The sequence below is a fragment of the Talpa occidentalis genome, unplaced genomic scaffold, assembly GCF_014898055.3.
Source record: "Talpa occidentalis isolate TD23 unplaced genomic scaffold, MPIMG_talOcc4v2.1 talOcc4.4, whole genome shotgun sequence".
Taxonomy (NCBI): domain Eukaryota; kingdom Metazoa; phylum Chordata; class Mammalia; order Eulipotyphla; family Talpidae; genus Talpa; species Talpa occidentalis.
Genome location: NW_023604295.1, coordinates 52975399 through 52994355, shown reverse-complemented (window position 1 = coordinate 52994355; position 18957 = coordinate 52975399). Strand labels below are relative to the sequence as shown.

General features: G+C 38.2%; 1 protein-coding gene across 4 annotated transcripts in view; it reads left to right on the top strand.

Annotated features, from left to right (window-relative positions):
* Positions 1-18957, top strand: part of PHLDB2 (pleckstrin homology like domain family B member 2) — a 103084-nt gene that overhangs the window by 35358 nt on the left and 48769 nt on the right. For all 4 annotated transcript variants that reach the window (XM_054700604.1, XM_037525576.2, XM_054700605.1 and 1 more), the window contains exons 3-4: positions 12664-13047; positions 18722-18865. In XM_054700604.1, the coding sequence (XP_054556579.1) occupies positions 12664-13047; positions 18722-18865 (528 nt within the window). The remainder of the gene's footprint in view (positions 1-12663; positions 13048-18721; positions 18866-18957) is intronic.

The following is an 18957-nucleotide window of genomic DNA, read 5'->3' as shown; positions in this document are numbered from 1 at the left end:
TGGCAGCATTTCTTGGTTGAGAGCGGAATGGACAGTGTAAAGAGAGTACTTCTTGTTGCCTACTATTGTATTAAGCATTTTGTTTTATATGTGAAGAAAGCTTAAGTATTGAAAACTGTTTTGTCCTTCAATATGACTTGAAAGGCATCACCTTCCTGATTCAGCCCTTCCTCTTGCTACATCCTGGCTCTAGTGTTACTTAGAAAAAAGTTTGCACTAGTGGAATGTAAGCCAGTCAAACTGCCAGTGAGGTTGAGAGATTGCTTTACAAACCAAACAAATGTGGCAGCTCAGGCTTTTTAAAGGGATATTTAAAATGATGACTTTCCTATATTTTGAGTCAGAATGTCCACTGTTGCGGCAGTCGATTTAATCTTTGGGTTTAGCATAGCCTTAAACTGATTTGTTTTGTGGAGTCCTGCTTTTCTTAGCTCCAATATGTAAAACAGTAGTCACTATGCAGGTGTTCACTTTTATGCCTTGCTGGGTGATTTATACAGTCTAGATAGAAAAACAATGCAAGCCATAAATGTGAACCACATTTGTAATTTCAAATTTTTTATGTTAAGAAAAACTATAAAAAAGCAGAATGAATTATAATATATTGGACAACACAGGATTAGATTAATGATACCACCCACTGCCCAAATGAGCTATTCTCCAAGGCAATTTCTTTCATTTCTAATAAAATGAGAGAAAATGTATGTAGCCAGTGGGTAATAGAAACGAGACTGCTATCTATGGTCAGAGCTCCTTAGGTCATTGGAGAATAAAATATGATCTGTAGCTTCTAAATAGCGAGTTCATGCCATTTATGAAGATGTTCAGTAAAGATTGAAGGAATTAATCATTGTTAGCTGTCTGCGTTATCTGAAAAGTAAAAGTGAACACATATTTTTTTCCTTTTTCCTTTCTTCATTTGGAGTGCTGGATAGGAAGGGCATGGGGAGGGACAAAATAGCATTTAGCAATAATCTAGTTACTCCACGTTGAGGACATAATACTGTTCTAGGTCAGGGTCATTATGACAGTTGCTGTTGAAAGCTGGTACATCTCTGCTTGAGAGGAAACCCCAGGGAACCCCAGGGTCTTGCTGCACTGGCAGTACAAGCTATTGCCTCTTGATGGTGCCACACATTTAAAAATCCCTTCTCAGAGCTGAGGGATTGTGTGCTGTGAATCTTAGCTTGGTTTAGCATTCTTGGGCTAATTCTGAAATATAGATGTTAACTTAGACTAAAAGGAAGCCTTTGCAACTCTATATCAGTTATGGGAAAAACCTTATTCTTTTTTTAAAATGATAAATCAATGCATGAAGACTCATTAAACAAGAAATAAAGCTCATACTAAAATTCATAGAAATATGTACAAGTTAGCAAGAGTAGAAAATATATCAATAATAACATGGACATGAGGGTGGAGTGATGTGGGAAGACTACTGATTCTTCATGGGAAAAGCTTGTCAAATTTCTTAGTATATCTAACTTAAAAGCTTTTAATCTACTTTTAAAAAATTTCACATCCAATAATAGATTTAGTGACTGTATTGGCTAATTGTTATAATTTTGGTTCTCCCCAGTTCTAGAAAAATTTATAGGAATGTTTGCTATGAAGAATATTTTAAAGTTTGAGCTTGATTTTTTTAAAAAAGGCTAAAACAGGTTATTACAATAGAAAATGATTCACCACTTTTTCAGTGGAGAATGTTGATTTAGCCATCTCAATGTGCAGGCTAAGACCTATGAAAAGACACTTTTAAAAAAGTAGTCTCTATTTTGAAATCACTGTAGAGTCACATGCAATTTAAGAAATATTTCAGAGAGTATCTACGTACGCTTTACTCACTTTCCTCCAGTGGTAACATCTTGCAAACTATCATACATCAGGACCAGCATGTTGACCTTGAGTCAGTCAAGACACTAACAGCTCTGATGCCACATGCTTTCCCCACAGTGCCCTTTTTTTTTTTTTAATACAAGCACTGGGTACAGTCAGAAGCACGGGAGGGTGAGAGAATTCACCAGAGCCAGAGTGGGGAACAGAACTGGCAGACTGATGAAATACACTGCTGAGGGGAGCAGCGGGCGCAGCAGGAGAGGTCTGCGGGCCATGTGGGACCCTGGCTGGTCTAACCGGTGCTGCAGAGGCTGCGGGCAGCTTCACAGCCCAGTGCTCAACCTCTGCACCAGCAGGGGAGGCACTCCCCACAGTGCCCTTTTACAGCCACTCCCGTTTGCCTCCTACCTTCTCCATAACCCCCAGCAACCACTGCCTATTCCCATTTCTAAAATTTTGTCATTTCAAGACCGTTTCATAAATATAATCACCTTGTGTGTAATTTCTTGGCTATGGCTTTCTTTACATGATGTAATTCTTTGGAAATCAGCCAGGTTGTACCATGTTGATAGCTGTTTTTCAGCTCCGTGTCCAGGATGTACACACCAAAGAAAATGCAAGGAGACTCACTTCTGTCTTTTTCTTGTGTCTCTAGCATCCAGGCTAATCTGTTGCCAGCTCTCCACCCTTTCGAATCTTGATTTTGTCTTGTACACAAATGTCCAGGTTTCATAGCTGTTCTTAGTGGGAGGAAGAGGGAAAAGTAGCTCCATTCCATCTTCCCAGCAGCAGAAGTCAGGGAGATTTGTTTTTTAAAGTTCAACACAACCAAAAACTTTCCCTGGTGACATCTGATAGACTGCTAGGGCAAAGTCATTCTGGGGAGTATTGCTTTGTTGAAGAATTTTGGTTTTGAAAAATTGATGTTTCCCACTTATCGCTGCTGTGACCTTCTGCCAGCTCTGGGACTGTAATTTTGATTTTGAGAAAAGACAGTTTTAGGAAAATGCTAAGTAGAATGAAAAGGAACAATTTTCTCATTTATTATTTTCTCATTTTGATTATAGGATAACAGAGCCAGACATTGAAAGTATTTTCCATCTGATCACAAAGACTAAAACCTAAAACTTATTCAACAGAGATTGCAATTTTAAATTGTTCAGGGAGGAAAGACAATCTCGTTCCTTTCTTAACAGAAAGAACCCATGTCATTGTTCATTTTGCATTTATGTATAAAATTGTAGTGTGCTACTAAAATTTTAACAGTATTTTCATGAGACAGTATTTTCATAAAAAGTTGTATTATAGTACCTCTGTGGATAGCCCACCTTCCTTTTTGTACATGTTAGATTTTCTACTTTTGCATTCTATTAACTTCTTACTATATAAAAAAATTAGTTCCTTATTTTTTTAGGATAGATTTTTATCAGTGTGAAGATTTGGTTTTGGAATCTCATGTACTGGTTTTAATTCAACAAAGTAAAATAAAATTCTGAAAGTATTTCAATGGGTTATGTTCTGTAGATTATAGCTTTTCAAGGGAAACAAAAAAGTTCCTCTGGAATTTAGTTGAGCCAAGTGACAGTGTGAACAAATGGCAGCATTATTGGACTTTGTCATATTTTCTTTAATAGTCTGGAGCAACAGCATTTCTTTATTTTTTTAAAGATTTATTTATTTATACAAGAGCTGGGGTACAGGCCAGAGGTGCAGGAGGGATCGAGGATTCACCAGACACAGAGCAGGGAGCAGAACAGGCAGAAGGGCCAAAAGCACTGCTGAGGGGAGCAGTGGGAGAGGCAGGAGAGGTCTGTCACGCCATGTGGGTAGCTCCCTGGCCTGCCGGGAATCGAACCCATGCTGCAGACGCTGCGGGCAGCTTCACAGCGCTGTGCTCAAACTGCTGCACCACCAGGGAGGCCCGCTACAGCATTTTTTTAATAGATGGGACCCAGGCACTTTGCAGATATTCCTCTGAAACTTTGTTCCTGTGAGAGGAAAATATCTGGTGTATTTTTTTCAGACACTGTGGAAATTAGTTTTATACTGATCACATGAATTTCCTTTTTTTATGACCAGTGTTTTTAAGTCTATTGAAAAAAGTGCATTTTATCTGCCCGTGAGTTACCTAAGTTGAGGAAATAATGAACAAGTCATTTATAAGAGATATTTTCTTTCAAAGGATATCTTAATATTTTAAGAACAGTTCACATCACCTCTAATATTTTATAAAAGTAAAATTTTCATAACTTTTGTCAGCCAGGAATGATGCAGAAAGGCATCAGGGAAAGGTCTAGCACAGAAGAGACAAGGTCATTGTGGTTAGAGATTAACTTGTATTTGCCAAAATAATGCAAGTAAAACCAGAAGTGGAAAAGGGGAGCTGAAAAAACATTCTTGGGTTAAAAAGTAACTATGTTAATTAAATCAAGTGATAGTGTTTTGGGACATACGTGAGTATTGGAAGTAACCATAAACATTGCCCCAACATGTATGTTAAATATGTTATGTGTTGTCAATTTATTAAATATATAAAGCACATTTATTAAATGTGTTAATAGTTAAATATAGTATATGCTTATTTTATATTTATGTATGTTTTTAAAGTACAAGCTCCTAAAATATGGACACAGTTAGAAATAGTAGAGCAAGTGGGTTTACGGGAGAAGTTGACATACTGGTGAGTAATAGTAATTTTTTGAAAAGCAGTTGGAAGTGAGGAATTGCTATGTGAAATGAGATTAAAATAACAGAATTTAAAAGTAATAGCAAAGGCAGGATATGATAAGCTTCTCAATTATTTGATATGCGCACTCATAGGGCAGGAATGCTGCTGAGCTCTTTTTCAGGTGGAGCCAGGGACAAGGTGAAATAGAGATGTGGATTTTATGTCAAGGATAAAGTCCATGCTATGGATAGGAGAATGGATTTTTTTGGAGGTTCTTTCTAGAAGCTCATCTGCTGGGCTTATTGTGCTGCAAGGAATATGTGTTGCTCTCTGTTGATGCAGATAGAGGGACCAAATGACATAGACACTGAAAAGATTCCTGCCTGCCTGAGTTACTATGGTGACTGGACAGACAGGGCTCTTTCATCCCAGGCTCAGGCATGTGGTCTACCATAGGGTGGGAGTACAGGCACTAAAGGAATTTTTTCTACTTCCACACTGGCAAAAGCATCTCATAGATTTGTACATTTTTTCAGAGACCCATTATTGTACAACATGTTTTTCCTGTATTTTCTTTCCTGGAAACAACTGGGTTTGGGTTTTAGGTTTGCTTGTTAACCAGTGTTGGCGATGTTTCCCCAGGACCCACAAGACATTTATTTATCTTCAAATGTTTGATGGTAACATCCCTAATGATGACTAACAATCACTGTGAGCCCCTGCTATGTGACACCAAGTTTAGAGTTTATAGGATAAAGTATACAGAACTTTCTCACACACTCCCTTATTGAATTTGCTTAAGAATCTAGGGTAGGTGTTTAATGATCTCTCATTGATAGGGCAGGAAATAAAGACTTAAAAGGTTGAACTTGATAAAAATTTCTGTTATAGATGTGATGATTACTAGAACTTCAACTCCAAATATGTGTTTTTCCACTTAATCCAATTTAGACAAAGATTCTGCTCTGAATGTCCAGTGATTCTCTGGAAGAGATAAGTTCATTTATGCCAGAAATCATTAAAATATATGACCACAGAGAAAGGCACCAGGCTTCCTTTGTGAAGAGTACTGATAGCTTTATTTCAGAGTGCTTCTCCTATTTCTTGTCACTTTACTCCTAATTTTCCTGGGGAATGGGAGATACCCCTTCTCTTACAGGGTGTCAAATCTGTACAATGTCAAGGCACACTGCCTCAGATTGCAAAGGGCTGGGAGTGATGGGAAAGGGAGGGCTGAACATTGACAATATCTTTTAAAATAGGAAATGAGGGGTTGATGTGGTATAAGGCAAGTAGGGAAGTAGAAAAACAGATCCTCTGGGTAACTTGATAAAGATAATTTATTTGGGGGGATAAGGGAGGAATTTGAGTACATTTTCATACAGAGGGGAAGAAGTCAATAGAGAGGAAAGAAGAGTAGGAGAAGAGGTAATTGAGAGAACAAAGCCATAGTGAGGAGGGAATATAGGTGCATTGGTGTGGGTAAAGGGCCACAAGACTGAGGGACTCTGCTCAGATAACTGAGCTAATACTTATATTGTGTTTACTATGTCCCAGACAACATTCTAGGTGACAGCACAGCTGGATGGATGGATGGATGGATGGATGGATGGATGGATGGATGGATGGATGGATGATAGATAAATCTACACCTATCTATATTTTTAAATGCTCACAACTACCCTTTAAGTTAGACATTCCATAATCCTTTGTTTTATATGTGAGGAAACTAAGACTCAGAGCAGCTAATTGACTTGCTCCAGGCAACCTAAACAGCTATGAAACCAGAATATAGACTCAAGCCTCCCTCTCCAGGGTTCATGCTCTTAGTCACTATGGTGAATTAAAGAATGAAAGAAAAGGGAAATTTAGGGAAGTTTAAGTAGGATGACCTTGATCTTCTGAGGGAGCATTTTTGTTTATTTGAACACAGTAAGTGTATTTGAGAAATAGGTAAATGTCCTAGGTATTTTTTTCATGTCTTTTTCTCCCTCAGTAAATGACTATCCATTATTATAGAGTGAGAATATATGTTATAGAGCAAGAATATTGGGTGTAAACACAATATAAGTGTTTCAAAATCTTAATAGTTATCTGCATATAACAAGTGTTTGTTGATTAACTAGTAAGACTCCAGAAAAATTGTAGTTGTCTATAAACAGATACAGCCCCACAGAGCCATTGCTCTTTGTCAGCGTGCCCCTTTCCAGTTGGGCCCTCCTGTTGGGCACACATGCACACGGTAATTAAGGTAAGGGTGGCAGAAAGAAGTACTTTCCTGGCCATAAGCCTGAAAGTAGACTTCCCAACCAGACTATAAAATAAAATATTTGTAGCTAGATATTAAACTGCCCTCCATGAAGATACTTTGTAAAACCAAGCAATAAAAACTCCTTACTCTTATCTACAATTTCTTGTATCATCTGTCCTAACCTGAAAAAAATAAAAACAAACAACAACCAAAAACACATAAGGCAATATTTGGTTAAAGGTCGCTGTCTCTACACAAGACCACCATTATTTCTGACACTAAGGCATAGGTCTATTCTGTTTAAGTTTAGGGCATTCCCTAAGCCATTCTCAGCTTTAGTCATGTGTCAGAGTGACGTACAAAGCCCTTGAAAGTTATTGTAGTCATGATTTCATTTATTACCGTTAAAGGCTACAGTTAAAGATCAGCCAAAGGACAAGTTGTAGGGTGAATCAGGAGGTGCCAAATGTGAAGTTTCACAATTCTTTGCATGTGGAGTCCAGTATTAGTGTGTGGCAATACCCTTGCAATACTGCCAACTAGAGAATCTTAGCTTAGCCTTGGTGCCCAGAGTGTTCATTGGAACTTCATCACATAGGCATGATTGATTGAATAGCCATGTGGTTAATCTCAGTTTTCAGGTTGATTGATACACCATAATCCAGAAGCCCCTACACTCAGTCAAACAGTTGATATTTCTAGAGTAGCTAGCTCCCTAGCTTATAGGGATGGATTATCAGGGATGGCCAACATTATCCTAAACAAAAGCACTCCTATTAGGTGTGGCATAGATTGTTTTACAGAAACCAGCAATAAAGACCAGACCTCTCTTTAGGCAAGATCAAATTCTTTAATACTGTAAGTAGCTAAGCTTTCTTTAGTAGGACCCTTGAGTCTCTCAACTCCAAGTTTTGAGCCACTTACCTGCCTGAAATTAAGTGAGGCATACCAGATAATGGCTTCTGTGGAGCCCTGGGATAGAGAAGGAAAAAAAAGCTTTATCTCAGTGACTTTAAAAGGCATAAGTATATTTCTCCTTTTACTCCATGGCCATCATGGATTGAACGAGGCCTCTGCTCCACATTGCCTTACTCAGGGCTCAGGCTGATGGACCCAGCGCCATCTGGAGTGTCCATGCAAGGCAGAAGTGGGTGTGTAATGAATCACATGCTAGCTGTTCAGGCAGAAGTGACACACATTGCTTCTTGCATTGCATTGGCTGAAGCAAGTTTGACAGCCAGATCTAGTTTGGGGGTAAGGAGTAGAACACTTACCCGGTGTCCAGAAAGAGGAGAACTGGTCATAATACAGCCAGTTACCATCCCAGGGGATTTATCTCTAAAAACAGACAGACCCACAGGAAAGGCAATTTAGCCATTGATTTTGTTTTTTCCTCTGTCCTACCTGAGACATGAAAATTTGTTCCTTGCATTCTGGAAATTCTGCTTTGTTGCTGTGAGCTTTAATCTTTTCTCATTCTGCCATCTACCTTTAGGTTAGGATCTCTGACTCTCAGTGGTGGATCCTAAGAATTTATTCCAATGGTTCATTTAGGGTTGTTGGGATCGCTTGAGTCCTAATATAAAGAGGAAGAAATTTGTTATTCTTATTTCTGTACATGTGCCTCATCCCTCTTCCTCCTAAGGCCCCGAGCTCTCTAGCACACAGTAATTGCTGATGCCTGAACACATGAGAATCTACAGCTCTGTGCCTTTGCTTGTATGGATCCTTTACAGACTTGATCTGCCTGCTTCATTGTCTGTCAGACAAACTCATATTTATCCTCGAAGACAACTCAAATCTGTTTAATGTCATTTTTGTGTGTTGCTTCCCTAGAAGTGAATCTGTAGGTTTTCCTTAAATCTCTGCTATCATTATTTCCTTAATTTATTCCCACTTGTGTGCCCTGTGAAAAATTTGATGGTAGGTATGACGTCTTTTTTCATCTTTGTATCCCCAGCACATTACAGGGCCAAGAATAACTTAATCGATATTTGTTGAACTTAAGATTATGGAGCTTTTGAAAGGTTACAGGAGAAGTAATGTCATCCTTCCAGGTAGTCTTAAGAAAATAAACTAAACTATTAAAGATTTACCCTTTGTTTTCTGTAATAAATGACCTAAGATATTTCATTCTAACAGAAGGATTTCAACATATAACTTAATTTGTTCAGAATTTATTCATTGAATACTGGAAATTCTGCTTTGTAGTTTTCTGAACAATTTAGTTCTGCATTACATTTACAGTCTTGTGATTGATTACAGGGACTCTTCATGGGTTTGGAAATGGATAAGGTCCCTGACTGAGGACTGAGAACTGCAGTGGGGCAACAGCAGACACATTCCTCTGAAAAAGAAAGAACTCACTGAGGTCAAGTAACATACTTAGCCCCAAAAACTTTTTTAACTGCTAAGGGGGAAAATTGCACACCATTTTCTTCATGTATATTTTTAAGATCTCATGTCTCCTTCAAAACTTTCTTTGATATATGTGGAGTACTGAGATGGAAGTAAGAGAGAGAAAAAAAAGTATTTAAGATCATTTGATTCAAGGTGACCTTTTCTGATTCAAAGTGACCTTTTCTAAACCCTGAACACCAATGTGTTGGGGCATATGTATATTCAGGACCATACTGATGTCTTTTCAAGAGAATGCACAATGGATTGCTGGTTAGGAGAGGAGGGTAGGAACTGGAGGCTTTCAAAGAGCATAGTCTCCCAGCTTAGCAGTTTGTCAGGGCAAATAAAAGTGAGGGCCTCCCCCCTGGCACAGCGGGTTGAGTGCAGCGCTGTGAAGCTGTCCGCAGCCTTTGTGGTGTGGGGTCAATCCCCACTGGCCAGGGAGATACCCACATGGCACGGCAGACCTCTCCTGTCTCACCCACTGCCCCCCTCAGCAGTGTATTTCTATCTGTCTGCCAGTGCTGCTCCCCGCTCTGTCTCTGGTGAATCCTCTCACCCTCCTGTGCCTCTGGCTTATACCCCAGTTCTTGTATTAAAATAAATAAACCTGGGCCTCCCCGGTGGCGTAGCGGTTGAGCACTGGGCTGCGAAGCTGCCCGCAGCCTCTACAGCACCAGTTTGATCCCCAGGAGAGGGTCCCACATGGCGCGCAGACTTCTCCTGCCACCTGCTGCTCCCCTCAGCAGTGTACTTAGTCAGTCTGCCTGCTCTGTTCCCCACTCTGGCTCTGGTGAATTCTCTCACCCTCCCGCGCTTCTGACTGTACCCAGTGCTTATATAAATAAATAAATAAATATTAAAAAAAAAAAAAAGAAATAGCTAAATAAATAAATAAATAAATAAACCTTAAAAAAAAAAAAAAGAAAAGTGAGTCTTAGGTCTGAAGTCCTACATCTCAAATGACCTCTCCTGTTTGCGCTTGATGTTCACTTAATTATTCACAGCGCCCGGTCTGATTCTCAGAAGTGTGCTGGTCCCTGAGAGCCCTGGCTTTAGGCCACACAGGTGGAGGCTATGTATGATGAATGGAGAACGAGACTGGAGTCTGCAACAAGATGCGAGTGGAAAGGGCTCGAAGGAGAATTATTTTGTGAGGGTAGACTCTGTTCAGGATTTTCCTTAAAAGGCTTCTTGTAGTGCTGTCTGAAATGCCTTGCAGACTTTCTTCTGACGCACTTCTCATCACAGTTTATTTTTCTTTGGTGCAGCTTTTATGGGGCCAGTGTGCCTCGGTATGGTTGGATTTCTTTCAGACTTGCGGGCAGTGGCGCTCCATGTGTGTGATTCAAGCCTGGACAGATTGGCTGTGAATGGGGCGATAAGAATAGCGAGAAGCACATACCAGTAGACCAAACTTCCTGTGCACAAGCCTTTGAATACTGCCTGTCACTGTCTGAAATAGCATTCATCTGAAGACTGGGATCATTTATTCCCTCTGGAATTAAGCAATAGCACTGGCAGCAAAAGAAACTATTTTAGGAAGGAGATGTGGGAGGAATTTTGCTATGTATTCCAGGCTAGACAGAGGCAACTTGCCTGCTTTTGAAGAGTACGCTGTTCATTAGAGCCCTGGTAAATGGAAATTGACAATTTTTAGATAATCACCAGTGTAATTAATGTCAAGCTTCAATATGTACGTACTCTGAGCTACAAACATCACTAAAGAAAGAGTTCAGATGCTTCAACTAAATTCACCTAAATATCAGACAATTTTTCCTTAGCAATTAGCCTCTAATGCAGTTGCTGTTAAGAAGGGGTACAAACTGACATCTTCCTATACTCCTCCTCACATATGTTCTTGAAGGTTGTTTTTGCATATTCTCAGGTCAACTTTGCTAGATTGTTGGAGAAGCTTAAAAGAAGGCCATGATTACTGTGCCCCGCCCCACCCCCACCTCCCTACTCATAAAGCTGAGGTGGGTAGGGCTTGGCAGCTGATGGCAGCTGCTGAGATAAATAAGCACCCAGCCTTCTAGATGGACAGGATGCAGAGGCACTTGGGATGAGGTGGTGCAGCTATGCATGCCAGTCGTGGAGAGAGGCCATGAGGACTGAGCTGCAGCTGGAGGCCAGAAATTCAGGCAGTGAGAGGGAGGTGGGGACTTATTGAGACCAGTTTAATTATCCTTTTCATTAAGCTGTTGCATTTTTGGAGAGTGGGATAGTACTTTAGAGGACAGATTAAAGTCACATGTAACTAAGGGACTTCTATCTAGTCGTTTAATGTATTTAATGGAAACCAGGGGATTATGTTCCTATTTGACATTTTTGTTTGATACTCCTTCAACTAATAAGGAGTTAACTAGCTTCAGAATTTTGTCTTTACAAATGAACTGCAATTAGAAATTGAAAACAGCAGCCCAGTGCTACTTAATTTTTTTCTATTTTGTTTCTGATCATCAGTTTGGGAAGTGTTTTTCAGTGGGAGTTTTTTGAATTCTCAGTGTGGTAGATGTAATCACGAATTTTTTTTCTTTTGTTTTTCTTTTTCACTTGGGCATTAAAATTAATGTGGGAACTGAAGATATTGAGGTTACCCACCCCAAACAGTGCTGTCTAAGCTTATAATAAGAATTTTGGAAACTATATCACGTTGTTCACGAGAATATATTAAATTTATTTAGAGTCAGAAATCATAAATGCATCTTTTGTATGCGGATCTTGGTGTCTGTAGTACTATTATAGATGATAATGCCAATATGTTGTCTTTTTAATTAACTATCATTTTTGTTTCCAGCTAGATGAAACTAAGGTTTAATGATCTTAAACTCTGAGCTACATTAATGTTTTCTATCTGGATAGTATTTGAAACATTATTTTTCATGCAACATTTTCTCTAATAAATTTAATTACTTATGTGAGAAATTGGTGGGAGAAGTTTTACATAGAAGAAGACATAAAAAAGATGAAAATCTTGAAAATCTGAAGCATTTAAAGAAAAAAATTGAAAACCCAATTACCTTTTAAGTTAAAAGATTCTTTTGTGTTTATGATAGTAGAATGGTATTTCTCTAGGAAGTAAGAGAATTTTTAGTGCAAATATTGTTTATAGTAATGAAATGACTAGTTTATGCTGAAAGTAGATAGGTGGAGAGTGGGACGGGGAATGAAGATTTTTTTTTTTAATGGAAGTGTTTGGAGAATCAATAAATAAATAAAAAAAAAGCTTGCTGCGGGCAGCTTTGCACTAGAATCAGCACTGGAATATACAAATAAAAAAACAATCAGAATTGAGTTTGCAAGAGCATCAAGCATTGTTAACCAGGGTTTTATCTAGATCCTTAAATGCATCCATCAGAAACTGTGGAAAGTCCTCACTTGCCATGTGTCTAGGGGAGGATGTGTAGGATGAAATCACCAGTGATTCCAGCCTTTTCAGTGTTTTCATCTGGAGTTATCTCCCTTCTCACAAACTCCCTAACCTTTCCCTCCTTCTGTTCTCTAGGAGAGACAGCGTCTGGAGACCATCCTCAGTCTCTGTGCTGAATACACAAGGCCTGACAGTCGCCTGTCCACTGGCACCACTGTGGCAGATGTGCAGAAAATCAACAAGAAGCTTGAGAAGCTGCAACTCTCTGATGAGGAGTCTGTGTTTGAAGAAGCCCTGGTGAGCCCTGATGTCAGATACAGGTGCCACCGGGAGAGCTCTCTCCACGATTTGGACATGTCAGCATTTGGGAGCCTGGGTCAGACCAGTGCCAGCTTCCTTTCCCCCAGGAGCATCAGAAACGATGAACTATTCAGGGACCTCACCAGAACTCCCCCACCACCTTCCTCTGCCTTTCTGAAAGCCTCCAGCGAGTCCACTTACCTAAGTATTCTACCAAAGGTAAAGATAAGAGCACAAGATCAGGATGTAGGATCTAGAACAATGCATGTGCATTTGGTCTAGAGATTAGAGACTGTAGTATGCTTCCTTTCCAAAATGTTTTCAGTAAAGCTATAATTTAAGAGGTAATTAGCTAAATAAGGTACAGCAAATAAGGTGTTTATGATAAAACAACAAATTTGAACTGTAAGAAGCATAGTGACACACAAAAATAGAAAGAAGGAAGTTTCCCTTCTCCCTGCCCCCTCCCAGTTGTACACTGAGACATAAACTGAGACATGAAGTGTCTCAGTGCCTTCCTGATGTTTTCTGTGCATAAATGGCCACATACTGCGGGTGTAGACACACGTATACACTCATTTAGAGTTCTGTACATTTTTTCCTCACTAAATGTCTGAGCATCTTTGCATATTAGTATACACAGCTCTACCTCATTCTTTTCAATGGCTGGCGAGTATTCTATTGTTTGAAAATACTGTTTGTTTCCAGTTTTTCCTAATATAATCTATATGCTGCAAATATTCTTGGGCATATTTGCACAATTGTGGTAATGTACCTATAGGGTCTCTGACTAAAAGTGAAATTGCTAGGACAAAGAGTTTACATATTATTCATTTTAATCAGTATTTCCAAGCTACACTTTCAAAAGACTGTATTTCCTGATGGCATTTCCACTAATAATTTCTGAGGCATCTTCTTTGTCATAATCTTACTAAGGCTCCAGATTATAAAAAATGTTCAATGGTAAGTTGATAAGTATTTTAATTTGCTTGTGTTTAAACTATGCCTAAAATTGGGCTCATATTTTTAGGCATTATTTGTAATTCTAACTCACTTACTCATGTTCAGCATTTTTAAATTTTTTTATTCATCTTGTCTTTATTGAGTTGTAAGAGATATTTGTGGTAAAGAAATTAATATTTTTATCTGGATCTTTAAATGCATCCATCAGAAATCATGGAAAGTCCTCACTTGCCAAGTGTTTGGGGGAGGATGTGTGGGATGAAATCACCAGTGATTTCAGTGGTCTTTCCTTTGACCTTATGACTTTTTTCAGTCAATATGAGCTTACGATCTATATGTAATCTTAATTATTACTTAGTCTTCCTATTGCATACTGAATTTATTTATTTATTTTTTTAAAGATTTATTTATTTATTTATACAAGCACTGGGTACAGTCAGAAGCACGGGAGGGTGAGAGAATTCACCAGAGCCAGAGCAGAGTAGGCAGAATTACCAAAGTACACTGCTGAGGGGAGTAGCGGGCGGCAGGAGAGGTCTGTGCACCATGTGGGACCCTCCTCCAGTGGCCGGGAGCAGAGGTTGCAGGCAGCTTCACAACCCAGCGCTCAACCGCTGCACCACCGTGGAGGCCCTGCATACTGAATTTTAATGTCTTCCAAATTTGAGGATTTCTTCGAGGATTTCTTTTGGTGTTACTTTATTCACACAGGTTAAGAATTTTTTCTATGAAATTCAAAAAAATATTCTCTTTTCCTAGGAAGGATTTGAAAGAGCTTAAATAGAAGACATAAATTTTCTTAGAATAAAGTGAACACTCCAAGAATAATAAGTAGAAGAAAAACCAGGTGCCATAGCCACAAGAATATTTTTATTTAAGGATAAATAGGATTAATTAGTTTACGTAACTCTGACCATTCAGTTCAGCACTGAGATTCTTGGCAACCATGGCCAAAGGCCCAAAAATAATAATTAAAAAAATTAAGTTAATTTTTTTGTTATAAGAGAAGAACAAGTACTGATTCTTTAAAGAAAGACATTATCACAATGCTCAATTTTGAAGGTAGTTTATCACCTGGAGCGCTATGCAGAAAAGTCCATGTTGGTTTTTATTTTTGATTCCCTACTTGACCTATCAAGACATTTTGTCACGGAATGTTCCTGATTAGATGTCTTTATCTCCCTTATTGGGTTCTGATGTCAAGACGCTGGACTGTTCAATCCCTTCTTTCTCCTGATGACCATGTTTACCTTACAGTGTCACAAGGGAGAGGAATTCTGCGTAAGACACCTGTTTCTATTGCCAGAAAGTGACAACTGTTAATAACTAGAATCTTAAGGGAAAGAATCAAAAGTTGTTCATCAAAGTCTCAGCAAATAAGAAGGCAGATGCAGGCTAGTCTGAAAGTACTGAGTTATCTTAATTGTTCATGTCAGTTTTAGATCCAACTCCTTGTTCCCTCTATCCTCTTTCACTATGCACTTGACTAGTCTTAAATATATATATATATATATATATATATATATATATATATTTGTTACCAACCATTGGGTTTCCTTACATATCCTTGACCTCCTTTTCATCTTAAATCTTTTCATAGTTCTTTCTTCATGGAGGTCTGCCATATTTTTGTTAAAATAACGTGCTGTGTACTAACCTGTCTCCATGGATTAACTTTTGGGAGACAGGCATCCTCCTGAAGAGACCTGTGACAAGAGAACTGTTGTTGTGAAAAGAACAGATGTTTCTCATTGCTAAAATACGCTTAATGGAATAGGAGGGTCTGAAACTGGGAGCAGTGTCCATTGTTGCAAGAGGTGGAAGACTGTGGCTGTAGACAGAACTCATCAAGGGCGCCTCCAGTCACCACCCGCACCTTGGACAAGAGTGCACCTGGGGGGATGGGTCCAGGGAAAGAGGTTTTCATTTATGCATTTTTGAAGACAAAACATTACCTCTAGATAGGGGACAGAAGAATCTTTAAAAAAAACACAAACCACATCCTGACCATTTGTTTTGGGTGTTCTTTTCCTTGGAGTAATCTGCTCACTGATTTGTTTATTTCAGAGCACAGTGTTTGTTATTAATTGACCCTAATGGGAAAAAATTAAATATGAAAAATACTATGCTGATTTAACTAAAAGTAGATTTTCATGAGACTTAGGAAGACTGAGATTAATCATTCTGGAACTGCCTTGACCTAAAACTTAATCTGCAGATAACCTGGGAAATAGATTTTCACCTGAAGTGAAAGCTGGGAGTAACTTACTCCTTTTTTGCTTGATGTTTTGTTAGGGATATAATTGGCAAAGAACAAACAATCTAAGGTATATAGCATAATAAATTGACTCACATATATTGGGAAATAATTACCACAAGTTCAGTTAGCATTTATTACATATAGTTACCCAAAAAATGAAAATAAGAAGGAACCATTTTTTCTTTGTTATGAAAAAGTTTTCATTCTTCTCATTTTGAGTAGTTCTGTCATTAGTGGAAAGTTCTTATACTTACAACTTTCTCTGGTTGCAAGAGGTTTCTAAGGAGAGATCTGCAAATAAGAAGGCAGATGCAGGTTAGTCCTAAGATAGTGAGTTATCTTAATTGTTTGTTCATGTCAGTTATAGATCCAACTCCTTGTTCTACTCTTTAGCCTCTTCTCACTACTGCACTTTTAAATATATATATATTTAAAAAGACAAATGCCAAGTGTCTTATCCATACTCTGTCTCCTCTTTTTCCATGTGTGCCAAGTTACCTTAAAATGGCATATTTGGGGATGCATATACATGAGTAATGTGTTTATTTAAACCTCACTCTCAGTGCAACCCTATCCATTACTACATAAAAAAAAAATCCCAGAAAGATTAAAATTTTCTGTTTTTGTTACCATAAAACTAAAGCCGTTTAATGCCTACTATACCCTTGACTTTCTATTGATTTTCTTTCTTTGGATATGAATGAGATTACAGTATTTTTACCCCACTCTATCACAAACCATTCAGAGCTTTAGATGGCTTTTAAAGATTTCACTTTGTATAACTAACTTAATCAGAAAAAAAAATTCCTAGATAGCATTTATTGCTATAAACAACTTTTCAAGTTGTCTGTTATTAAATATGCCTATTGTGGTAAGATTTCTAGAAACTTGGATTTATAGAGATACTTATGCCACTATTACCTATCTTTCCTATTTGCTTACAGAGTTTATAGTTTTGCAGATTGTTCAGTTTATATTTTCTCTTAATGCTTTGCTTCCACCAGTGAGATTTTTTAAACTATGTTGGAAGTTGAAACCTAATATGAAGTGTTGACCCAACAGGATGCTGGAGGCTTTCCTGCTGGGATTACTGGTCAGTGATTTTGGAATGCCATTCCCTGTCACAGGTGCTCCTCATGCCTAAATCAGTCACTTAACTATTAGAAGTTGTTTTATTAGTTGATCAGATGCTGAATTTAAGTTGATCATTAAAAATTTAAATGTCAAAGCTTGGAAAGCCTGTACTCCTTTGTCTAATTAAACTGAGTAGGTAAATTCTGAATCTTTTATTTCCTTAAGTAGCAGCAAAGTAGTGTAAGGAATAAAGAATACGAAAAAAGTATCTGACACTATGCCTATCTTGTTAAACTTATTTTCAGGATTGTTAAAAATTTAATGAACTTGGTGGGATTCATGAAACTTTATGGTTTCTTTGGTTAATTTGAATAATCTTTTCAGGATTGCACAGTAATCATCAATAATTTACTTAGTTGGGCTGCTATTTTCAATTTCCAATTGTGAAATTATATAATTATTGACTTACTGATCCTAAGACGTTGCTTCTTTTTCAACAAGAAATAAAAATTAAGTAACATACCCATACGAGCACCCTTTGACTTAGAAAAAGACTGGTCTCTACCAGTCCACACAATAATCTGAAATTCTTATAAGAAAAGCTTATTTTCAGTTCACTAGATTGTCTTCTTAAAATAATAGATGGTCACATTTTGATTGTGTGTATGATCTAAAATACTCCTTCTCTGGGCTTTTTTCGGAAATATGTTCAGAAGTTTACTAAAATATGCTCTTTCTCACTCATTTTGTTTCTTAATTTCTCATTTCTTGCTAAAGAACTGTGTTTTCAAGTAATAATTTTATGAATTATGGCAGTGTCCTATTTCATATCCTAAAAGCCTATTGGCCCAGTCAGTGTCTTGAACATTATGTTGAGAAAAAGGTACTGCAGGACAATAACAGTAAGTAGGCACTAACATAAAGAATAACACTTGAATTAACTTAATAGTAAGTGTGTAGTTTTAACAATTAATAAAGCCTATACTGTCCTGGTGTTCAATTTGTGAAACAATTTGATGAGATGTGGTCAGGTGCCATGTGTCCTTGTTTTTCCACCTTATGTTGGAAAGGAAATAAATAACCATGAATGCCCATTTGCAGATAACCCAAGAGTATGGTTAGAGGTTCAAAAGGTTGTTGTAGAAGATGTACTTACTTGGAGATGGGAGAGAATTTGGCACTTGTATTGAAGGGAGCAGTATACCCCAGAGACCCCTGAGCAAGATGTCAACAGTCTCATGTAGGTTCTGTCAGTGGTTCGCTGCATAGCCAAACGTTCTCTGTAACTTAGAGATGCCTCTACAGTGTCTACAGAGCACAACTTACTCAGCTGTATAACCCCTTAGTAATTTCAACTTTAAAAAGTAATGAATTTATAAATTTATAAACCTAACTTGATTTGATGAGCTAACCTAGAAACCTAACTGCCGGGGATCTTTGGGAAAATGAAAAGTTCCAACTGAACAATCACAAGAGTGCTTTTAGAAACCAAATAGACATGGACACTGTAAGACATTGGAGCTTTGCCTGGTTTATGGATTGTGAAATTGTGCTGTGGAAGTGTGACTAGCTCTTTCCTGTGTTGATTCATTGCAGACCCCAGAGAGTGTAAGTGAAGAACAAAGGACTCGGGAGTTGGCTGCAATGGAAGAGACCCGGTTAGCAATTCTGAACAACCTCAAGGAACTTGAACAAAAAATCAAAGACATAAATGACCAGATGGATGAATCTTCCAGAGAGGTATAAACCAGGAGTGCTCTCTACATTCTCCTTTTTTGCTGAACGTATTCTTAGGGCACAGGCCTTGGAAACAGAGTCCCTAGACATGAACC